The sequence below is a fragment of the Conger conger genome, chromosome 10 (genome assembly GCF_963514075.1).
Source record: "Conger conger chromosome 10, fConCon1.1, whole genome shotgun sequence".
NCBI lineage: Eukaryota > Metazoa > Chordata > Actinopteri > Anguilliformes > Congridae > Conger > Conger conger.
The window spans coordinates 38,040,365-38,066,372 of NC_083769.1; the positions used below are offsets into that span (position 1 = coordinate 38,040,365).

Genomic DNA, 26,008 nt, shown 5'->3' on the forward strand with positions numbered 1-26,008 from the left:
GCAGTGTATGAAGTCGACTTTCCATTGATTTTTGCCACTGAAACACAATAGCTGCACACGTGCAGAAGGTCAGGGGTCGGCCTTCAAAGCGGTAAGCTCCAAAACAGATTGCATTTTTGACTTTGCCTTCAGAGAGAAGGACAGTTTCATCATGGAGTTAATATTCTGACTGCAACACCCTTTGCATATCTTATAGCAAAGAAAGCCTTGGCAGTGAGAAGGTGCTCTGGAGAAGGTAGAATGCTTTACCACACATGAGAATACACTCTGACTGATGCCTAATGCAATACGAGACCATGTTATATTTCTGAGTTACAGCAGATCATTTCTCTGTCAGTTCATCTATAATGAAAAACTTTACCGTCACCTGGTCAAAGCCTTTGCACTCTGGTAATATGTATCCTAATAGCCATGATCATCTACAAAATTAAACAGAAAAGCACTAAATTTACATATTTTGCATGGTGGTAATTGTTTATTTATTTTTAGCTGCTACAGATTTCAAACTTCCACAGTGCCCCCATGTGGATCAGAAGCGGTTCTACAAGTTCAGTGTGTGTTGATTCACTTTCATTATGGCACACACAGACTATATTGCCTTTTGATACACTGGTAAATGGTCAAATGTTGCTGGTGGACAAAGTGCTTTCCACGTCCCATAATTAGAAGTTACTGAACCAACTTTGCATACCAGAGAGAACACAATGAAATGTAAAAAGTTAAACGCTTGTGAAAAGACAATGATAAAACGGTATCTACTCCCTTCTCTTCTCTGTTGATTGCCCATTGATTCCCTGACAGTGGATTTGGCACACCATGCTACACATTAGTGGTTTAAATAGAAACCATGTATGTACAGTAATCATAGCTGTGATTCGTTGATTAATGATGATGTTACACCACTGTTGTTGCATTTATTTTCAGAAAAAACCTGAATAAATTAACCATGTACTGACTATACGGTACATGAAATAAATATCTCACCCTCTCCATTTCTAACATCGCATCCAACAGAATGAAACATTTCTCAGGATCTGTCCTAACCGTCCCTGCACCAGTACCCCTGTGTTTCCCCCACAGCGTGTCGCCCACGTCCTTCTGTCTTTGAGTCCAGACGTGGTTTGGACATTCTGAAATGGGTTAGGCATACTGGACGGGGTGCAGGTGTGTGCACTAAGGCCCGTTCTAGCGCTCCATCCGGCCCCACTCTGCCGGGGGGTCTCGAGGTCCCTTCGGCTTCCTGATTCGGCAGTTGAACCCTGCGGGGTGGGGGGGGGGGGGGGGGAGGGGGGGGACAGACAGGAACCTGCGTAAGGAATGTGCCCATCACTCAAAATTCGTCAAAGCAGGGATCCACAATTCCTGGTCCTCGAGGCCCGAGAACTGCTGGTTTTCCCCTCTCCCTTTATCTGGGAGTCAGGTGTGAAGGCAGTCTGGCCAATCAGGAGGACCAATTAACTAATTACCTGGGAGAAAAGAAAACCAGGGCTGGATTTGGATTTGAGGGCCAGAGTTGGGAAAAAAAAAAGTTTGTGACTGGATGGCTAAGAACTACATCATAGATTTGACACTACAGCCCAGTTTTTCAAATCACGGTCCTTGAGGGCTGAGAACTACTGGTTTTTCACCCTCCCTTTACCTGGGAGTCACCCTCCCTTTACCGGTGTGAAGCCAGCCTGGCCAATCAGCAGTATTAACTGTTCAGTTAATATCCTGAGGGGAAAGAAAACAAGTTTTTGTGGGTCCCTGCACTTTGGTTAGTGCTTGCCCACCAGAGACAGATACTCACCCATGCCACGAGGAGAGCAGTAACCAGCTGAACCTATGATGGGGTTTGAAATATATTCATAGTCATCGTCTGTTGAGTCGAAATCCCCAGCTATAAAAGCAAAAAACAAAAACAGTAAGTAAGACAGACAACCTAAATAGACCCTCACTTTGCAAAACAACTGTATGGTAAAATGTACCTTTTATTAAAGATAGCTCTATGGGCATATGTAACCTGTATAGGTTCTCTCTAAACCTATGGGAAACTCTTTGTAAAACTATGAGAACAGGGAACATTTCTCTACAAAACCATGAGCACATGTGATTATACATATTCCCAAATAATCTTTCCCACATATGCACTCCATAGCATCTCCCTAAACACAAATCTCACTGCTCCATATGGATGAAGGAATGTCGATCTAACTGTTGTCACGTTTTCATGTTAAAAACACAGGTTGTGAAATAGCCTTCTAATTAATTATGCAATATTTGAAATGTACTTACATTTTTTCCTAACTTGATGAGTGTCATCAACCTGCAAAATAAATAAGAATATTAAATATGAACTAGACAACTAAAATATTAAAAAATGTTTGCATACCAACTTGTACCACGTTCATAATAACATGTATATCCAATGTTTCTGTCTCAGCAGAAGTAAAAATAAGACAGTTGAGACATTATAGCTCTGTTTCTCAGGAAAACTCATGCACATATCAATTTGCTTTGGGACCAGTGCTACACAATCTACTGGAGGAACGCAAAATATAAAAAAACTGTTCAAAGACAGATAAGTTTGTACAGTTTTGCTATTCACTGCTCACATTGACAAAAGCCTTTTCATTTTTATAAACTTTTAGATACCAATAAAAATACTGCAGATTTATTTTTTCGATAGTTATTTTTTCGTCTTTCATTAATCAAGATGCATGCCACTTCCTTTGGCAATGTGGCAAACCACTGTATGTACCGACAAAAAAAAAAGTCACACTATATTATTGAAACCGGACGTTCTACTGCACACGTTTGCATGAGGTGAGAGAATTCTTTATAAACAACACTTTATCGCAGCTATAGAAACACAAGCCTCTCTGATTCTCAGAATCGAGTGCTTTGGGTAAATAAAATAAAGTAAATACAGCTCCTTGTTGCTGTAGTCCTACAGATTAGTCTTCCTATGGCTTTGTGATGGTTTATAGTTTGTAGGCCAGGGCTGTCCTGTCTTATCGCAAAAGAAGCGGTATGGCTGCATGTTTTTATTTCAGCCCAGCACTAAGACCTGATTTAACTACAGTAAAAACAAATGACTAATCCAGGTCTTCAATAAAGACCTCAGTAAGCAGAGTCGGGTGTGTTAGTGCGGGACTATGACAATAATCTGGCATCCACACTGACCCTTTTCGGATGAGACTGGACACCTCTGGTTTCACAGTGATAAGCCAGTAAATTGCATATAATTATATTGGAATCTGAAAGCACAACTGCCAAACGTTAAACTTTTTGCTGGAGTTACTAAGACAGGTGAAGCACAGTAAGAAGGGCAAATCACCTTTGCATTCCTGCTGGATGTGCTGGAAACCCCTATGAAATAAAGACAAACATTAATGGAAGCCCAACAAATCAGTTATTTACACAAATTCAGCTGAGCTGAATATATAGCTGTGGTTCAACATGAACCAGCACTGGAAGAATCTGTGAAATGGACTTGCTTAACAATGAAAATGTCCCCAGTTTACCAACACCTTCTGTATGCAAGATCAGAATGTATACCCACAAACATTATTTACTGAAGTTGCCAGTGACGTCCAGGATGAAATATTTGGCAGTTTTGCAAACAAGCTATGAACATAATGTACCAGGGCCATGGGGTCATTCAACATTCAACAGTGAAATCATTGCCTCATTAAACACTTTATGAAAGACAGATGGACACATCCTCATGAGTCAGCAGCTCAAATAACGTGCTTCCGCTATGACACTTCCTTCAGTCACGTGCTCTAATTCTGTTGGATTGTGCAACACTATTGCACCATGTGGGGACAGAAAGTCAAAACGCCAGCAACAGGCAGAACTGTCACAGAGACAAAGGGAAGGGGTCTGATGGGGTCAACTCAGAGACGTTACCCCGAGCCCACACCTGAGGGGCCCAGGATATGGGATGTATGTATTTTTAATTTGTTCTAAAATATATTGGTGGGAGATGTGGGTGGGGGTCATGGCTCCCATTATATTATGTGCTGGGCCCTGGATGGTGGATCAGTGTTAATGAGACAAGATGACCGGTGTTGAGTTGTTGTGAGATGCTCACCGGGGAGGGTCTCGTAGTCCCCAAGGTCAGGGGCAGAAGAGGGTCCTCTGTGGTTAGGTATGACTCGGTCATAGGTGGCCACGGCGGACTGGGGTGGCACGCCAGCACCGAGGCCTTTGGGCTTCACTGTACTATAGAGGGCGTTGGCCGAACAGCCGAGGGTTCCCAGCCCGGCGTTGTCATAGTGATGGATGGCTGGCAGGGGAGAGGAAGCACGCGGGGCGGGGTCTGTGGCCGACCGTTTGGGCTTGTTGACGCTGGCGTAGGTGTCGTTCATCTTCTGATCCCCAGGATGTGACCTTTGGGTCTGTAGGCTGAGTTTACTGCGGAGGAACAGCAGACACAGTAAAGAAGCGTTAGTGCACCAGTCATCACAGATGCCTATAATACACAAACTTCATATATTTTACAATACTCGTTGTTTCACTTAAAATCTAATGCGCTGGAGTACAGAGCCAAATCGGCAAAAACGGTGTCACTGTCCCGATACTTTTGCATTTAAGCGTATTTAAAAAAAGTGAAATATATTATTGAATATGATATGCAATATGACAAATGCAAACAGTCTACTTGAAATGCAACATGGATACTTTGGAGATGGGGGGATTAATTTGTTGGGAGAGGGATAACTAAATAATTGAATTACTTAAACAAGAATCAGCCAACAATATGAACTAAAAATAAATATACAGAGATTGAAATGTGTGTGTGTGTGTGAGGGAGAGTGTGTGAGTGTGTGTGAGGGAGAATGAGTGTGTGTGTGTGTGTGTGTGTGTGCTTGTGTGTCTGTGTTGTAATTCATTCAGGGCCAGTGAACTGGAAACAACATCATGTCCAAAACTCAAACAAAAATCATAGTTCCACAGGTATAGTATTTCTTGTCACCACAGAATCTAATACCACAACAACGTGTGTCTTTTGGCAGCCAGGAAAAACACTGTAACTAGAGCCTTGTCATAGATGTTTGAAGTGAAGCGCCTTACAGCTAAGACAAATAAAAGCTGTGGAGCTTTCCTTGGAGCTATGTTTGTAAACAGCTGGAAAATGAGTTCTCCTGTTTGAGGATTCTGCTTTCTTCCAGCCCGGTCCCACATGAATGTCTTCTTAATAATCATTTTTCCATTCTGACAATATTTAGGTGGAGCAATATACTTTTTAAATTTCACCCGCCTTGAGGATTTGAGTAATTGCTTGAAATAATGTTTATATTTTGGCTATATATATGCCATGTCTCTGAATAATTTGTTCAGATTTTTCAGCCTTGTGATGGCCTGCTTTACTGGCATTGAGACTTGAATATTTAGCCATCACGCTGAGAGATAACACTAACAGACACCAAATGCAAATTCCACACCTGGAATCAACCTTCCTGTGCATGACCTAATGATGCAAAGACACAGCTGGCCAACTCCTTTTGGTCCCATAAATGGAGACACTGCACAATGTATACAAATGGCTGTAATTCATACATGAATATCCTGATATGTACACATAAGGAAACCCTCAAATGAAAGTTGACAGTCTGCATTTTAACCTCAAACTCATTAATAATAATGTGCTGGGGTATAAGGCCAATACAACAATACAAATACTTTTGCATTGAACTGTACATATTCTTTTGTTTCATTATTAATGAATATATGTTGTGCAGTAAGGCGGCACGGATGGTGCAGTGGGTAGCACTGCCACCTCACAGCAAGGAGGTCCTGGGTTCGAATCCCCGTCGGCTGGGGCCTCTCTGTGCATGTTCTCCCCGTGTCTGTGTGGGTTTCCTCCGGGTACTCCGGGTTAGGCTGATTAGAGAGTCTAAATTGCCCGTAGGTATGAGTGTGTGAATGAATGGTGTGTGTGCCCTGCGATGGACTGGCGACCTGTCCAGGGTGTATTCCTGCCTTTCGCCCAATGTATGCTGGGATAGGCTCCAGCCCCCCTGCGGATAAGCGGGTTCAGATAATGGATGGATGGATGTTGTGCTGTACTGAATAAGGGTCTCGCTAGTTGTCAAGAAATAAGAACAGGCGGTAGTTTTTATTTTATTTTATTATGAGTAGTTATGGGGGGATTTGTCTGCACAAATATGCATTCTTACTGTGTACAAAATGAGCCTGGAAATTAAAAACGGCTGCATATATTTATATTCATAAATGTGTATTTATAATTGGCGGGTGACAATGGCTAGGTATTGGGGTGCTGCGTTTCTGATCCTTAGCTTGTTAGCCGCTTTGCTCGGTGCATTCTTCTCAATCAATATAATTCATCCATCATAATGGCAGCATTGTCAGCAATCAAGGTAAAATGTGATTTCATGACAGCTGCAGACACTGCAAGTTAATTTTGTGCTAAATTAAGCAACCCAAATGAAAAGAAGGGAGTGAAGGAATATAAGTGTTATGATTGCTATAATCTGACATATTTTATCTTATTTTTTTGCAAGTGCATGAAGTAATTTCTGGTGACTTTTCAGAAGAACAAAATAGAATCGCTATTAGTTTCCTCGCTTAGTCTGTTTCTATGGTAGCATCTCACGACCTTATCAGTTCTGGTGCTGAAGGCTGTTGAAGGGATTTTCCATGCATGAAAACTAAAAAAAAAAAAAAAAGATGTTTCTGAAAACGTAGGAGGAATGAATCACAGCAGTCTTTCACTTTCAGTCTGACTTTCACTAACATTCGTTATTGCTTTACATTTTTATCCTCAAAAACCATTCATGATACTTCCACAAGCATCGTAAAAGGCTCACAAATGCATGACATTACATTTACAAGAATGCTTTATAATATGTTTCCAGAGGATGCACGTACATATGATGTTTGACATATGTACAATCATTTTAGCAGCATTTCTTCTCCACAATGTACACTGCCACCAACAATCATTCCACGGTCACTCAGATCACATTTTTTCCCTAATGGTTGATGTGAACATAAACTGAAGCTCCTGACCCATATCTACATGATTGTATGCATTGCACTGCTGCCACACGATTGGCTTATCACAATTAGATAATAGCATGAATAAGTAGGTGTAATAATGTAAAAATGTTCACTGAGTGCATATACATTTATATATATATATATATATATATATATATATATACACACATATATTTACATATATACATATAAATATATACATGCGTATATATACATATATACCTATATATATACACGTATATACATATACAGGTAGTCGTTGACTTACGGCCTATGCAACTTACGACCGTTCCCCTTTACAACCGCGACTGTAATGTGTAGAAAGATGATACTGCACAGTACGTATATTGGTTATTACAATAATGAACAAAAAGAACGTTGTTAAAATATGTAAAAAGATGATAACAGTACTAAGACTGGTGATATACACACATACCTGGTATAAGAACAATCATGTAAAGATTAAATATAAACAAAAAATTATGCAATCAGGGCCCTCTTATCTCTTTACTGGTTTAATTGTATTTTTTTACAATTTACAATTCCAATTGATGGATATAGTTATTCCTATAGTTAGTAATTATAACCATTCCACCCTCTAAATTTGAAATGTATGGCTAGTTTCAGTTGAAGAAATGGTGGTTCGCATGACACATGGACGTTATGAAGGAATAACAACCTTCCTGTACACGAGCAGAAAGCAGAACTCCCAACAACAGATTGTTAATGTGAACATTGTGCATGTTCTCCAAAGTAAAAGAAATGACATTATGGTACATTCATTTAGCAAGGCGTGTTGTTTATTTTGAGTAGGTCTGCCCCTACCTTTTTGGCTGGACGCTGCTGACTCTGCGGGATGGTGCCGGGTGTTGCGGTCCACTCAAGAACTCCACATTACCATAGGAAGACTTCTGAAGGTGCTTCTGTTGGGCACACTAAAGAGACAACGCTCTTTAAGGGCAAGGCATTGCAGCTTCATGCATGAGAGGCTCGTGGTGCGCTTGTTTTATCAGCTACTGCTACAGCAAAGCACAGCACATTTTGCATAGAGGAAGCTAACAGGCTGCATGTTTCCTCTGTTTTTTTATTTATTCTCTGCTCTGGAGGTTCAAAGAGGAAGTCGAGCATAATGTTTCAGATGGAACAAGGCAACAGACAGCATGTAGTCATTAGAAGAAAAAGTTTCACTTCAAGCCATAAATGAAAGCAAGTGCGTGCAAGCCAGATATAACACAGACATTAACACCCAGCTCACAAGAACACTTCTCACTGCTGTTGATAGCTAGCACTATCAACTCTATCACAGAATGATGTTGGTCTACTATAATTCCACTAAACTAGTACTAGTACTAAAAATTACAATTGAACCTAGTCCCACAACACATTATGGTTTGCTTATCTGCACCAAATATATTCATTTTCACAACATAACTAATTTTCGATAATATTACAACAAAGCAGCTCATTGGCAGTGATGTAAACGTGAAAGTAAAATTTATTGTAGTTTATGATTTATTCTTGTCTGAAAGACTAATTATCATGCTTTCGCTAGCCTAAATGTTCATTGAAGGTAGGAAACTTCTGAGACAACTCCTGTGTCCACTCTCACTCACCGCACTATGAAGGAAATGCACATACAGTGGTGTGAAAAAGTGTTTGCCCCCTTCCTGATTTCTTATTTTTTTGCATGTTTGTAACACTTTAATGTTTCAGATCATCAAACAAATTTAAATATTAGTCAAAGACAACACAAGTAAACACAAAATGCAGTTTTTAAATGAAGGTTTTTATTATTAAGGGAGGAAAAAAAATCCAAATCTACATGGCCCTGTGTGAAAAAGTGATTGCCCCCCCTGTTAAAACATAACTTAACTGTGGTTTATCAAACCTGAGTTCAATTTCTCTAGCCACACCCAGGCCTGATTACTGCCACACCTGTTCTCAATCAAGAAATCAGTTAAATAGGACCTGCCTGACAAAGTGAAGTAGACCAAATGATCCTCAAAAGCTAGACATCATGCCGAGATCTAAAGAAATTCAGGAACAAATGAGAAAGAAAGTAATTGAGATCTATCAGTCTGGAAAAGGTTATAAAGCCATTTCTAAAGCTTTGGGACTCCAGCGAACCACAGTGAGAGCCATTATCCACAAATGGCGAAAACATGGAACAGTGGTGAACCTTCCCAGGAGTGGCCGGCCGACCAAAATTACCCCAAGAGCGCAGCGACGACTCATCCAAGAGGTCACAAAAGACCCCACAACAACATCCAAAGAACTGCAGACCTCACTTGCCTCAGTTAAGGTCAGTGTTCATGACTCCACCATAAGAAAGAGACTGGGCAAAAATGGCCTGCATGGCAGAGTTCCAAGACGAAAACCACTGCTGAGCAAAAAGAACATTAAGGCTCGTCTCAATTTTGCCAGAAAACATCTTGATGTTCCCCAAGACTTTTGGGAAAATACTCTGTGGTCTGACGAGACAAAAGTTGAACTTTTTGGAAGGTGTGTGTCCCATTACATCTGGCGTAAAAGTAACACCGCATTTCAGAAAAAGAACATCATACAAACAGTAAAATATGGTGGTGTGATGGTCTGGGGCTGTTTTGCTGCTTCAGGACCTGGAAGACTTGCTGTGATAAATGGAACCATGAATTCTGCTGTCTACCAAAAAATTCTGAAGGAGAATGTCCGGCCATCTGTTCGTGACCTCAAGCTGAAATGAACTTGGGTTCTGCAGCAGGACAAAGATCCAAAACACAATTCTGCAAAGATGAGTGGGCCAAAATTCCTCCACAGCGCTGTAAGACTCATTGCAAGTTATCGCAAACGCTTGATTGCAGTTGTTGCTGCTAAGGGTGGCCCAACCAGTTATTAGGTTTAGGGGGCAATCACTTTTTCACACAGAGCCATGTAGGTTTGGATTTTTTTTTCTCCCTTAATAATAAAAACCTTAATTTAAAAACTGCATTTTGTGTTTACTTGTGTTGTCTTTGACTCATATTTAAATTTGTTTGATCTGAAACATTTAAGTGTGACAAACATGCAAAAAAATAAGAAATCAGGAAGGGGGCAAACATTTTTTCACACCACTGTATACTGCACATTCAAAGCAAAAATGCAGCATTCATGAACTCACACAATTACACAATGGGCTCTTTCTAAAATAATTTCATTTCAACAAGGCAGCTGGAGTGAATTTGTTCAATCATTAAATGTTTTTAAATGTTTGCATATATAAGCACTTGAAAAACTGTGTTTAAAACTAACTAGGTACGGTATTCTTTTGAGAAGTTTATATTGTGTAATTATAATCTAATATCTAATAGAATGGTATGATACACAGTAAATATGTAAGTTAGAGACAAATAGCAAGCGTTAATAGTCTTAGCATAATACTAAGAGATTAATTTACTGACACATGATCATTATTAGATCAACCGTCCTGATTGTGTTACGGTACTCTTATCTCTAACGGCCTACAGTCTCCCACCCCTGTGCCCTGGATGAGACCAGAACTTCAGCCTAAAAACAACATTGTTTCTTGCAGCTACAGTACTAAGGGAACAAGGCTAATGCCAAATGGCAGTCAGGTTAATGCATGCATCACATGAGGGTGATATACACAGAGGTCCGTAAGTATTTGGACAGTGACACAAGTATAAAGGGCTGTAATTCCTACACTCTTCACTACTTAAGGATGTAAATATCCTCAAATGGAAGGGCAGACTGTATATCCACATTGAGTGCATAGCATAGGACTTTGTCACCGTCCAGTTTCTCATGGACCTCACTGGAGATGGGTTGTGTGTTGGCCATCAGACTATAATCACAAGAACCTATACATAGGACTTTATTTAACTGGACATAAACATTTGTTTTTACATGTCGAGATTGAAAACTTTTACTGACTGTCTATATTTGGTGGGACGAAACTGATACTTTCACACCTTGAAACTCAGCTCAGCTGGTTTATCTTTGAGCAAACATAATTAAGCGCATCTAAAATACTTGCATAAGAACAACCATCTCGGTATGTGTGTTGATGTACAAGCAAGTTCTCTTCACTCTAAATTGGTGACATAGCAACAAATGAGCATCCATAGAAACCAATGTAAACATGCAATGAAACACATTTCTTGCTTAAAAGGTAAGTGAGTCTGTAAAACAACAATTAGAGGAATCCTGATGCAAATAATGTAAAGCATGCAGCATTATGTTCCACCTTACTTCAGCCAGACTCTGATTGCTGTTACACATCTTGAGTAGATACTCCTGGAACATCTGGGCCACAGTGTTGTAGACAAACTCATACTGATCCTGAGAAGAAGGGTGCAACATCAGAAATATTAATATCATCATTATCATCTTCATCATCCCCATCGTTATCATCACCATCATATTCACAACCATCAAATCATAATCTTATTCATCATCATCATCAACAGTAGCAGCAGTCTTCATCACCAACAATATTGAATTATCGGTATTTTTCTCCCCACAAGTGGTTCAACAATTCAAATAGAGCACTGACTAGACTGGTCTCTGGACTGTGCTGATAACATGGTCCAAAGTGTTCACTGGCATATGCAGATGACTGGACTCATCTCTGGACTGTGCTGATAGCACGGTCCAAAGTTTTAACTGGCATATTCAGCTGACTGGACTGGTCTCGGGACTGTGCTGATAGCATGGTCCAAAGTGTTCACTGGCATATTCAGCTGACTGGACTGTGCTGATAGCATGGTCCAAAGTGTTCACTGGCATATTCAGCTGACTGGACTGTGCTGATAGCATGGTCCAAAGTGTTCACTGGCATATTCAGCTGACTGGACTGTGCTGATAACATGGTCCAAAGTGTTCACTGGCATATTCAGCTGACCGGACTGTGCTGATAGCACGGTCCAAAGTGTTCACTGGAATATTTAGCGTCATCAGCCCATAAGGGGCTCAGATTCCAGGCACACATCGTTGTATATGAGAGGCTAGCTGAATGTGTAAGATGCAGTAAGATGTTGTTATTTTTCCATTTGGAAATGACAGTTATATACAGTACGTTAGTGCATTATGCGATGTTGCCATACCTTGGTCTGTACAGCTGATGGCCTCTGCTTCCTTATGACAGTTACAATCTCCATAATGTTGAAATCCTCACTGATTCTCTAAAGACAGGGAGGATTTGATTAAAGTTCACCGCAGAAGTAACTTCTGTTTTTTTTAAATTTTATTCCATCTGCTGTACAATGTGGTGTTGACGAGTGTCATTCCTGACACTGTACAATACTGGTATCATTCCTATGTTGAAATGACTTATGATTAAAAATATTTCATTATAATACACTGCAATACACATGTTTACCTAGACATTGATGTGCAATGTCTTTGTGAATAGGTACAATATTCTATTTCATATACAGTACGTGCAGTACCTGTGTTAATAGAAGATCATGCACATAGTCTACTGCACATAACACCCCTGTCCTTCCACAACCAGCACTGAAACAAGGATGAGAGAGGGGATTATTTTACCATCATTTAAGTAATTGCACACAGCTCCACCATTTCAGCCCTGTCACACAGCTCAGTCTCCACCATTTCAGCCCTGTCACACAGCTCAGTCTCCACCATTTCAGCCCTGTCACACAGCTCAGTCTCCACCATTTCAGCCCTGTCACACAGCCCAGTCTCCACCATTTCAGCCCTGTCACACAGCTCAGTCTCCACCATTTCAGCAGAGTCAAACAGCTCAGTCTCCACAATTTCAGCCCCGTCACACAGCTCAGTCTCCACAATTTCAGCCCTGTCACACAGCCCAGTCTCCCCATTTCAGCAGAGTCACAGAGCCCAGTCTCCACCAGCATGACTGAAGCAGCCCTCACTCAGTATGCAGAGACAATATAGCAGGCAAGCCAGACTGGAGTCTGGAAAGCAGCAGAGTGCATCAGGTGCTGAATATTTCATGTGTGTCACTTCATTTTACATGCATTTGCAGTCTAGGGTTTCAGCTAATTACACACAGGCTGGTGCTAACAGGACAGAATAACATGCACTAATGCATAGTAATGTACATATGGCTAATCTGCCTGATTCATGCAGGCTCTAGGGAGCTGGGTAAAACCCTGTTTCTGTGGCCTGTGTGTTCTGTCAGACGCAGTGAAGGACAGACCTGCAGTGAATGAGAATCGGGGCTGTGTCCATTCCCTGTACATTCCGGACCATGTTTATCATTCCCAGAATTCCTTCTGATGTATAAGGAATATCATGGTCTGGCCAAGCAGTGTACTGAAACTGCTTGATGGTCCGGCTTTCCTAGTTTCACACACAAACACATGTACACACATACACACAGACACACACGTAAACACACGCACAAAATACTAAATTCTTTAATACCGCTGTTAAACATACAATACAACATCAATGTCTATCTTAGAACTTGGATCTACTCAATATCAGTGTTTAAACATCGTAGATTTCACAGTGTAAAATGTATTTGTTTAAAATGTATATTCAGAATATAGAAGATTAAAAAAGATAGCATACATGTGCATTTATAACATTATGAATGCATATCTCCAGGGGACATACGGGGAACAATTTTGTTGACAGCATGTTAAATGATTTAACCAAAACAAACTTACATCTTGGTATTTCACCTCTAGAATCCGTACAACCACTTCTTCACATGGGCTAAATTCTTCCAGCTGCAACAGTTAAGATGAACCCACATTAATCAATTTTCAAAGGTGTGCAACTATTCTTCCTTGAATTTCCTTTTTTCAAATACGACAGGTCAATTTATGATCTGCCATGCCAATTAATGAATATCATACAACAACAAAAAAATACAGCTCATTAAAGCAACAGTTCTCACAGATAAATATCAGGTGTTAACCAACTTAAGTCATCAGTAAAATAAGTCCAAGTGAGCTAATTGTGCAGCACACAATTTATAACAAGTAAAACAGAGCAAGATTCACTAGGTTTCATATTTCTAGAACAGAATTTGTAGCAGATTGAAATTATGCATGCAAAGAAGTAAACAGCCCTGTGCTGACAATGAATAAGACTGTATAACATTAAAAAATCGTGATTCACAGCAAAATCATCAGTAGCATTTTATGATTAAACATTTAGATTACTTGTTAAGCATTCAAAGCACAGCAGTGTGAGCTACTTTGGCAAGAAAAAGCAAACATTATATGATAATTATTATGAACGTGCTTTTGTTGGTTTTGTTTGATTTATGGACATCCCATGAGAACCAACTTTCACCAGATGATTCATTTGATCTTTATTCCATCTAATGTAGTAGCTCAGCTTTCATGCACCAATCTCTGATCAAAATCAATTCATGTAACTGGATCCCTTTGATGTGAACTAAATGATGTACTGTTCACAAACACAAACAAACTTAATACTATTGCAGTAGACACAATTGTGAAACAAACGTCACAATTATTACAATTGGCCCACTTGTTAAGATGAAAAGTTTAACACTTCCATTTCATTCAAACAACAAATATAGTGCTCTAATACTGTATTAAATATATTTCTGCCTGAATTCAAAACTCCAAGACCATAGCTGTAATTATTTAGCTAATTATCTTCATTTTGAAATTGATATGCAGTACAAAATAGTATCACAGCGGGGTACAAATATTTCGGCGCCCCTGGTTTCAATGTCTGTTACAATTCATCTGTGTGTGATTGAAAGCAAACCTCAACTCTAAATCATACAGAGTTAAACATTCTGCAAATGTGATTGCTTTTTATTTTCCAAATTAGAAAATAAAACAAAAAAATTTGGGAATAGGGCCCTGTGCAGACATTTGGGAATCCTTTTGGATTATTTTGTTACTTAAAAAAAAAAGGAACTAAAGGCCCAGACCTAAAGTGATTTACTCCTTAGGGCTTCAATGAGTCAGGTCAGTATAAATCCAGGGCTGAACTTTTTATTCTGAAGTAATGCCATGCCTTCTTCTGTCTGGTGTTAACAACATAGGTTCCTCTAAACAGTTGTGCAAGGATGTCAGAATGAAGATGATTCATTTCTACCAAGAAGAAGAGGCAAAAAAAAAAAACTTTCACTATTCCACTGTCAAAAACATAATTAGAAAATGGAAGATAAATGGAACAGTTCAAATCAAGGCAAGGTCTGGAAGACCAAGAAAAATTTCATATAGAATGACCCATGTCCTGGTGAGAAATGCTGAGAAGATCCCACACAGCACTGCAAAAGAGCTGCAGAAAAGAGTAGCAGGCACAGGACAGCGGTTTGCAGGACAACAATACAACAAGGCCTTTTTCCATTTTCTTTTTAAACTGTAAAATGTTTTTATAAAAGGTAATCCTGCTTTAAAATGTGAAGAAATGTGTCATGTTTACCGTTTTACCATTTCGAGGTCAGGAATGCTAATCTGTTCACTTAGATATGAATTGTAAAAGGCGCCCAAAGTTTTGCACACTACTGTATATCTAATGTTCCTTATCAAAGTGAAGCTATACTGTGCTAATCAAGCCCATCTTTATTGGGTTTGATTATAGGTACATCTCTTTGAATTGAACAGGCGAGAGGAGAAATAAGGAAATTCGGCTGAAGAATTTGACCACTGAAAGGAGAGCAACATCCACTTCCAGCAAGCGACTATGCTGTCACCAGTGGCATTGACAGTGTGTCTTTTCTCAGGGAATGTGCATAGCAATGTGGAAATGTGGAAACTGATCTACACCAAGACATCTTTCTGACCTGCCGGGGGCATGGTACATATACAGCGTCATGGTTGAGGGATTGCATTAAGTCGGTTTCTTACGTTTGAAATGACAAAAGAGCCAAAGGTGGAGGTGTCTGTGGGGGTCGCCCAGTAACGTTCGCACTTTCTCTGCAGGAAAGGAAAACATGTTCATGCAGCCGGAACATTTCAAACACAAACCACAACCGCAGTTCTGTAGCTGGTATGAGGAAAGTAAAAAATAAAAACAAATGCTAAGGTGCCATATATTTGACATAAGGCATTATTTGTGTTTCACAAATTCTTATAGCATTTATCCTCAACATCCTCAGCCACAGGGTGATTATTTCAAGGACACTTCAGATTAAGATTTTCCAAAGGAGTCTCTGCAGTGGAACTACAGTGTGCATAACGGAGGAATTTTAAAGAGGAGACAGTCAGCACTTTAAAAAGACGATACCTTTCCCATTTCGACTTCCCTACAGACCATCACTATGACCTAAAAGAGGAGAGAAGAAAGAGGAAATAACGCATCAGATAAAAAAATCGGTTGATATAATCTGCCCTCAGTCACTTCCTGTTCTGTGCTGCCATGATAAGAAATACTTATCAAAACAGGCAAAACAGTATTTTTTTTAAAAAAGGTGACCTACTTACCTTCACATCATTTTGCCAAACCATTCTCCAGAAATCCCCTAGAGTCTGACTCAGGGGTCCCTGGGTGGCGATGTATCTTTTATTACCTCTTGCACCCTGGGTAACAAAGAATAAAAAATTCTGGTTCTAGATTGGTCGGTCTCAGTTTTTTTTTTTTTTTTTTACAACGGACTAATGAAGCTATTCTTAAGACCTTGGCAGACCACCTTAACATTAAGATTGAGACAAAATAAACTTTTCACATGCGTAACAAGCGTAAGCATCAATGGGAAGAGTGCATCAGTTTGTTTCAGCAAAGCTTGACACCTAGCACAGCGGTAAGGCAGCAGACTTTATATCACTAATGCACTTTGCACTAAATTGTAAAAGAAACGTATCCCAGTGGGGTCCTGACAGACTACAGCTTCTTAACCATTAGACCCTGGGTTTCAACATAAGGCTTGTGGACCCCTGGGGGGCCTTGAAGGTACTGCAGGGGGTCCCAGACCAGATTGATATGCAATGTACAGATATGATATCAGTATATGCATATGTACAGTCAGGTCCATAAATATTGGGACATCGACACAATTCTCATCTTTTTGGCTCTATACACCACCACAATGGATTTGAAATGAAACGAACAAGATGTGCTTTAACTGCAGACTTTCAGCTTTAATTTGAGGTGAAATCAGGTGTAGGAATTACAACAGTTTCTATATGTGCCTCCCACTTTTTAAGGGACCAAAAGTAATGGGACAAACTAACAATCATAAATCAAACTTTCACTTTTTAATACTTGGTTGAAAATCCTTTGCAGTCAATTACAGGCTGAAGTCTGGAACGCATAGACATCACCAGACGCTGGGTTTCATCCCTGGTGATGCTCTGCCAGGCCTCTACTGCAACTGTCTTCGGTTCCTGCTTGTTCTTGGAGCATTTTCCCTTCAGTTTTGTCTTCAGCAAGTGAAATGCATGTTCAATTAGATTCAGGTCAGGGGATTGACTTGGCCATTGCATAACATTCCACTTCTTTGCCTTAAAAAACTCTTTGGTTGCTTTCGCAGTATGCTTCGGGTCATTGTCCATCTGCACTGTGAAGTGCTGTCCAATGAGTTCTGAAGCATTTGGCTGAATATGAGCAGATAATATTGCCCGAAACACTTCAGAATTCATCCTGCTGCTTTTGTCAGCAGTCACATCATCAATAAATACAAGGGAACCAGTTCCATTGGCAGCCATACATGCCCACGCCATGACACTACCACCACCATGCTTCACTGATGAGGTGGTATGTTTTGGATCATGAGCAGTTCCTTTCCTTCTCCATACTCTTCTCTTCCCATCATTCTGGTACAAGTTGATCTTTGTCTCATCTGCCCATAGGATGTTGTTCCAGAACTGCAAAGGCTTTTTTAGATGTTGTTTGGCAAACTCTAATCTGGTCTTCCTGTTTTTGAGGCTCACCAATGGTTTACATCTGATGGGTTTGTTTTGATTTTTCAGCCTAATGATGGCCTGCTTCACTGATAGTGACAGCTCTTTGGATCTCATATTGAGAGTTGACAGCAACAGATTCCAAATGCAAATAGCACACTTGAAATTAACTCTAGACCTTTTATCTGCTCCTTGTAAATGAGATAATGAGGGAATAACACACACCTGGCCATGGAACAGCTGAGCAGCCAACTGTCCCATTACTTTTGGTCCCTTAAAAAGTGGGAGGCACATATAGAAACTGTTGTAATTCCTACACTGTTCACCTGATTTGGATGTAAATACCCACAAATTAAAGCTGAAAGTCTGCAGTTAAAGCATATCTTGTCTGTTTCATTTCAAATCCATTGTGGTGGTGTATAGAGCCAAAAAGAGGAGAATTGTCCCAATATTTATGGACCTGACTGTAGACTTGGGAAATATTCAACATATAAATAACTATTTTTAAGTGTTATTTATTTATGATGGGGGTCCTCTGGATACCTTTGAGTCTGGGTGGGGGTCCCTGGATCAGAAAATATTGGAAAGCCCTGCACTAGATGAAGATACAGCTGATGGTGCTGCGGCTCTGGGGTGCTCTGAAGCTGGCACTGATGGGGCTCTGAAGCATTACCTGGATGAAGCTGGCACTGATGGGGCTCTGAAGCATTACCTGGATGAAGCTGGCATTGATGTAGTCTGACTCAAACTCGTTTTCTAGTGGCTCCAGCAGTACACGCGTCTGGTCATCTGAACAAAGGGGAAGAAAACGGCAGTCCCATCATCACAGTGACGGCACATCTCAGGAGAAAAACCAAAACTGAACAGGCTCAGAAAAACCTTCCACACTCTGTTTTGTGTCCATAGCAGTCAAAGTCATCTCTCTCAATGAACTGACTGTTGACCTCAGTCTTAAAGCCATCTCTCTCAATGTACTGACTGTTGACCTCAGTCTTAAAGTCATCTCTCTCAATGTACTGACTGTTGACCTCAGTCTTGAAGTCATCTTTCTCAATGAACTGACTGTTGACCTCAGTCTTAAAGTCATCTTTCTCAATGAACTGACTGTTGACCTCAGTCTTAAAGTCATCTTTCTCAATGAACTGACTGTTGACCTCAGTCTTAAAGTCATCTTTCTCAATGAACTGACTGTTGACCTCAGTCTTAAAGCCATCTCTCTCAATGTACTGACTGTTGACACCTGTCTTAAAATCATCTCTCCTAATGTACAGACTGTTGACATGAGTCTTAAAGTCATCTCCTTTTCTCAGTTCTACAGTCTTGTTCTACTCACAGGGCAGGATGTCCTTGTAACGGTTCTTCTTAATGTTGTCCTTCAAGCCCCCGGCCTCCCTAGTGAAGCCGTTGCTCTGTTTCATGTCTGCAGTCTGAGCACGGATGATCTGTAGAGGAGTGAAGCACATTCTTACTTCGCTCATGATACTTTCTACCATACTGTTAGACTTCACACATTTACAATCAGGAAAATAAATGATATAATCTACATAAGTTACAGAAAATAAAGAAACAAAAAATAGTTACATGTTTCAATTGAACTATTTTAACTTTATTTAGAATCAGGTTGCAGCGGAAATACTTCAGTAATGTTTCACTGGTATATAGGCAAACGCAAGTTTGTAGACCTTCATAAAAATAAAAGCAAATGTCACATTTAAGAGATTACTGGTATTGTTTTTTCTTTATATCACTTTCACAACTGTTAGTTTTTTAAGCCCACCAGATACAATTTTGAAATGTATCCACATTTTCTTTAATCCAACCTCACATTAATTCAAGGGCTGCGTGTTTCCTGCTCAGCACAAAGATTTCCTAACAGACTTGCAACATCCATGATGGTGACACTTCATGAATTAACAGGTTTTCAGTTAAACGTGCAAAACATGTCACTATACAATATTTTAACAAATTGTGTCAGTGGCCTATTTAAAGGCCAGATATGAGTCATAAAAAGCTATTTGCATAGTACCAAATACCTCTATGCAAATTAAACTGGGACTCCCACTTTTAATTTGGTTGCTTTTAACCCCTTCCCCGATGGAGACGGACAGTCACAGACGAGTAAACACGTCTAAACACTTTTATTTTCAAAATAAAATTTCAACCACAAAATGGGAAAAAAATTAAATTCAAGTTCTTTTTCATAATCAGCATAAAAAATACTATATTAAATATAATAATAAAAAATCGTCTGAAAATGACAGGTTTTTTGCAAAATAATTGGCGGAAATAATATCAGAAATAATAATGTCCAAAGGCTATCAAGACAAAGAAATCTGCAGTTTGATGGATGTCCACTAGGGTGCGGTAGACACGTGCCATACAGTATCATAAGCAACTAAAACAACAGAGAAACAGAAATGCTATTTATTACTGGCAGTTCTAGTGAAGACAATCTGTATTTCTGCTGACCAATGGCAGAGCAACTTCACACTCTGGGTGTAAACCACACAAGAACATCTGTTTTAAACTAATTAAAATAGTTTAGAATATTTTTCTTTGCTAACACAGACATTGAGTAGACATAAGTCCGATGATATCTTCCCCCACCCTAAGCAGGCATTGAAGCATTGATGTCTAATGGCTGACCTCACTCATGATACTTCATAGAGCTATACTTTCTATATGAACATTAGATTAAAAGAAAGTGTATGAGTTGTATGTATGATTACATTTTCTACATTAAATACAAGAGCACCATGTATCAGAATAAGGGGTGGCTTTTAAAAACATACACAAATGCATAATTGGTCTACTATACATGTAGTCTGAATTATTACTTTCTAATGAAGACTAATAGCAATAAGTGCTCATTTTATTTGAGAATAATATTTGTACCTTACCTTTCAAACATACAGCATTTTTAAATGTAATGGTAGCTTAGGGGGATGACACAATTGATGTAATTGCACTGTATTAGGTTGGTTCTTCATTGCAAAATTAGGTTTTGCAACATAGTGGGTTTATTTTCATGTATGGCTTTGGTAAAAAAAAACACCAGCTGTCTGACGGGTACTTGTATTTATGCAGCTTCTCAGAGAGCAGAGCTTACCACAAACATACTGAACCTACTGACTGACGCATTGCAAAGCAGCTCTATTAACCCTTTCAAGAATATTATTTCCTCAAAATTCAGCCAGTGCTCTAGAACTCCGTTGCTCATCAGTAGTGATTGTTACATCAGTATTAGACGTTCCATTAAGGACATTCTAATCACATACTGTGATTGTGATCTTACAGCTTTAAGGGTTGATTACAGACACAGCTTCAGCACAGGAATGCCACAGAGCAACCCCGTCTGGTTAGCAAAAGCGTCAAAGGTGCAAGCACAGAGGGAGGGACAGAGTTTCTGCAAGGTGTCAAAGTACTGTGAAAGTACAGTACTTGTATTTTTAAAAAGTGTGTGATAGGTTTACTACAAATGTAGAAAGAAGGGAACTTTATAAGACATAATGACATAATTATTAGGGCTTTTTTATTTAGCCTTTTTCCATTCAACATTTTAAAAAATCTATTTATATATATTTTTTTATTATATAGTCCCTGAAGGCCAAGAACTGCTGGTTTCCCATCCTCCCTTTACCTGGGAGTCAGGTGAGAAGACAGTCTGGCCAAACAGTAGCACTAACTGTTACTTGCCCAGAAGAAAATAAAACATGGTCTAAATATGGATTTGAGGGCCAAATACTTGAGTATCCATGTTTTATACAAATTAAGATCAAATATGTTAAATGGCTAAAAAGCAATGCTGTTATATGAAACATGTTTACATGTTTTATATTAAAATATAAAACGTCCAATGTCAATTCAACTCTAACAGAGTACAAATGAGTCCAACGGGGACCATATACCCTGTAAGAGTGAAGGCAACACTCAACTTTTGGAACCCTTTCTTTGGAACCCTTTCTTGCGAGGGTGTATTGTATATGATCAAGCTGTCCCTGGCAATAATTAGGCTTGTTCTTACTAGCTGTTAAGTTCAAAGTGTACAGTGAATTCTGTTTAGTAGATGCACTGTATGTAGACGCAGGGTGGAAGTTACAGCTCACAGGGGATGTGGGAGTACCACAGACACGTTTGACCACCTAAAGTCCCTGAAACTTCACACCGCGATAACCATTTTAATGTTCTCCAAGCAATTCTTACTTCAAAAATCTATGTTTGCTGTACATTATATTCTGTTTTTACTGGGTTGGTCACTTGGTTATGTTGACAGTCAGAATGTACATGCATGAATAATACATAAATATAACGGTAATAAAGATTTGTACTTCTGAGTACGTGTATATGACATATGGGCTTTTTTTTTTTTTTCTCGTGTTAAATATATGTTAAATAATGTTAATTCATACCTGATAAACCTGACAAATCTAATTTATGCATTCCTCACATACGAGGCATTCATTGATATTATTTGAATGCATTGCATTTAGAGTTCCATACATGTACACCGAGATCACATTTCCCCCAGTGGAAGTGTTCAGTGTATATTCAGCCCTACAGCAGGGTGTCTTGTGACTCCAACAGGTTCATTATGGGATGCTATTAGAAGAAGATGCATGCTGGACCTATGCTGAGGTCTGATAGACTCACAATTTGATACTGGCTATGTCTGCATTTGCAGGCCAATCCAGGTCCATGTTCTTTTGCTTAACAGGCATCAGATCTGAGCAGATATATCCCTGCCAGTGCCACACTCTGCCAGCTCATTCAGAACATCACCACTCAACCAGTGGTTAAAAGTATTGTAGCAACCCTAGGAATTACCTGTTGCACATGTTTACATAGTCTGCTAGTTAGTCACCTGCTGTCTGCCAACCACGGGCATGCCAGGGTGGTCTTAGTGGGGCAGTGTTGGGGGGGCGGTAACGTTAGAGACTCCAGTAAGATATTAGTGAATCATTTGCATTGTTTTGCAGGCTGTGTATGCACTTATGCAAAAGACTCTTTTCTTGGTACCTGTTGCAGTTTGCGTTTATTTTGGCATGTCCTACGGCCCACAGTAGCCAGCTCAAATAAAGTGAGGATTCAAGGCGCTACTCTCGCTCATTTGATCATTCCTAGCGTGAACGCTACAGTATGTTAGCGTCCTTCCCCCATTAATCTCTCACCATTTGTGCTTGATCAAACATGGCATTGATGCTTGCCTAGAGGGATCTAAAGAGTACCACTTCTCTATGTCTATGGGCAGTAGGCAGTAACCTGTGAGCATTGTCATTTCCAATCAAATAGTAATGTATTCACTTAATTGACAGAATTGACCAGGATCCAGGCCCGACTCGCTTGCTCTTGGATGAAACCAGTTTATTTTCTTTACTGTTCATGTAATACTGGGGGCCTCATTTTTATGCACCTATGCTTACTTTTTTTAAATGATGGACGACAACACCTTATGCAAATATATCCAGGGAAATGTACGTATGTGCATACACCTCAGAGTGTGCTGTATCCAGGCAACAGTCCTGGAAAAATCCCTATCACCAGGAAATGCCTATTTTTATTATGTACACTCCAGTGGAGGTCACACTGGCTGCATCAGGTATACAGTACCTTGCTGAATGAGGAAATCAGATAACCAGAAAGCTCACATACAAGGTACAATAGGTCATTTCAGACTTCTAACAGTCAAGAGAGGCATAGCAGCAACAAACACCTTCAAACTACAACACTGTTTATCCCTCTCCCTTCTCTGTAAACTTGCTGAAGTTGAAAGTGGAACCCATTTTCAACCAATGAGCTTGAATTATTGTACAGTTATACAATGTTTTGGTACAGAGTGTCGGGCCGTCAACTGTATATTTTGAAACCCAAATTTGAGGACTATAAACACAGGCAGAGGGTGAGTCAACATGTCAGTGAGCCTTTTTCCAATGATAGGAAGGGATTGTAACAATGTTTTAACACAGAAACCTTACCTATCGTATCTTTAAATACCCACAGTTATACTCCAGTAAGGGATTACTGTACTCTTGCAATGATCCAGAATGAACTAACTTTCTGTTACATCATCTATTATTGAGCCAATCATCAAAACATAATGGGGCTGGAAAATTCCAGCTTCTAAACAAACCTTCATTCTACACTATGGGCAATAGATTTCTGGTAGTATGGTCTTAACCTTCATTATCTGTATAAAGTATAACATAGCCTTTTTTAGAGCATTACTAAGGATTACTTAAGAGTGGAAACTCATTACTTTGAATGTTTTGAACAGGGCAACTTAACCTGCTCAAGTATTCACTAGTCTATTGGCATGAATGTATGAACTCCTTACTATTGTCTGTAAAGTTTGAGAACATGACATCTATTACTCATTTTGAACTTTGGAGCTCCAATGAGGAAGAAAAGGCATTGTACACATTGTAACAGCCCATGGAGTTTCATAAGTGCAGCAATAACCAGAATACTATCTAGTGTGAACTTCTGCAAATACAAAACTCTCACATCAGAACAAAACTGCATGAGTCTGATAATCCTCTATACACAAGAGGCATGTGCAATTATACTTGAAGCTTTTGGTGGATTTCTGTATGACACCAGTTTATTAAACTCAGGTTATCAAAGGAAAATTCTACCTTTCGATGATAAAAATATACATGCACTGTAGATCCAGGTATTATTATATAAATTATGAAACCATCCTGTGGTTGTAATAATTCATGGAATCGTTTACTTTCTGTTTTTATTTTCATTATTATTTCAGTTCTTGTGTGTGATCATTTAGATATTTGCCAAAGTTTCTTCTGACCTGCCTTTACAATGGTTGGTATGGAGCATTCAGGGGCAACCGTAAACCAATAATGCCCCTACACTAGCTACTGTAAAGCCAGTTATAGTCTTCCTAAACAGCCGCCATTATGAAAAATATCCTTAATTGAACATAAAAAAAATGTCTGGTCCAACTGAAAACATACACAAACACATACACATACACAAAAACTGATGTTTTTCTATCAATCCTTTTAAAAAGAACAAAAATATATTTAAAAAGTATCAACAGTATTACACATATTAGTATACAACAGTATTACAACAGTAAAATGCATTCTGGTGCTTGATTTAAAAAAATCTGAATAATTATGAATGCTAATTAGAGATCAAATGATTCCTAATTAACCACATGGATAAATATGCTGAATAACTATTTCTGGAGACTGGAGATTACTGGTAAATCTATATCTGAACATACGTGAAGAAACCATTTAAGAAACCACCTATTATATATATATATATATATATATATATATCCTCACCTGGGCAACGTAAGAATGTGTGAGCCAGTGATGTGCTCAAAGAATACTATCACCAAGTATTTTTCTAACCATTTATGACATGCTATATAATATTATCCCACTATTATAATTTAGAATATCGAAAAAAGTAACTTTTTCTGCAACTACCTTTCGGTAAACCACCACTATCAATAAAAATAGAACTTATATAGTTTCAGTTAATCTATTTAGTTCGTTACAGTTTTGTATCACGCTGGGTTAAATGCTTAAATCTACGACAAAAACTCACTTACATTATATTCAGATGATATTTCGGCTGAGATACCACTGCCAGATTTCACCCGACCCACGAATTTCACCAGTTGTCTCTCCATTTGTCCTTAAGAGACTACTAGTCTTTTGTAACTAAACGGGCTACCTAGGCTATTTTGTGTCTCAGCAGTGCTAATCCAACTGTCATCATTGGAGCAGCTGATGTGAAAGCATATTATTACATCAACCTATATGTGTGCGTAAGCGTCCATCGCATCGAGCCGGACGAGGAAGTTTCTTCTGTTACTCAAATTAAATTACCTAATCTAATTCTGTCATGCTTCAAATGCAATCGATAACAGGGCTGCGACACACAGTAGCGATAAAGTGTGGTTTGTGGGCAACAGGTCTAGGTGGGCAATGGCTAAATAAAAATGCATGTGTGTGTAGTTCTCGGAAGGTATGCAGGTTCTGCTGACTATTTAAACAGTTCACGTGTTTTGCGTGAACGGAATCTATTCAATGTAAATATGTAATATAAATCAAAAAAGCAGGCCACCCTGCTTTTATATGCATTATAAAATGCAATTTTGGAATAGAGCAATTATGAACTATTTGTAGGCTACAGGAAGTGAGAGTTCTCAATTTTAGTGC

The 26,008-nt window shown here is 39.2% G+C and overlaps 1 protein-coding gene across 1 annotated transcript; it reads right to left on the reverse strand.

The window, feature by feature from the left end:
- Nucleotides 1-455: 455 nt before the first annotated feature.
- ptpn18 (protein tyrosine phosphatase non-receptor type 18) lies at nucleotides 456-25,603 on the reverse strand. The gene is made up of 17 exons (XM_061258494.1): nucleotides 25,396-25,603; nucleotides 19,147-19,255; nucleotides 18,526-18,602; nucleotides 16,398-16,493; nucleotides 16,201-16,239; nucleotides 15,822-15,890; nucleotides 13,650-13,712; nucleotides 13,175-13,317; nucleotides 12,438-12,504; nucleotides 12,093-12,170; nucleotides 11,239-11,328; nucleotides 7,837-7,946; nucleotides 4,079-4,401; nucleotides 3,320-3,351; nucleotides 2,275-2,305; nucleotides 1,790-1,879; nucleotides 456-1,259 (listed from the first exon to the last, which is right to left on the reverse strand). The coding sequence occupies exons 1-17, from the start codon at nucleotides 25,474-25,476 to the stop codon at nucleotides 1,186-1,188; spliced, it is 1,572 nt and encodes a 523-aa protein (XP_061114478.1). The 5' UTR covers nucleotides 25,477-25,603; the 3' UTR covers nucleotides 456-1,185.
- Nucleotides 25,604-26,008: the final 405 nt, after the last annotated feature.

Excerpts from the sequence above, each read along its gene's own strand:
- ptpn18 (XM_061258494.1), bottom strand. The coding sequence starts at position 25,476 with ATGGAGAGACAACTGGTGAAATTCGTGGGTCGGGTGAAATCTGGCAGT. Across the intron at positions 13,318-13,649 it reads TAGAGGTGAAATACCAAGAT|GAAAGCCGGACCATCAAGCA; the intron begins GTAAGTTTGTTT and ends GTGTGAAACTAG. Across the intron at positions 12,171-12,437 it reads ATGATCTTCTATTAACACAG|AGAATCAGTGAGGATTTCAA; the intron begins GTACTGCACGTA and ends CCCTGTCTTTAG.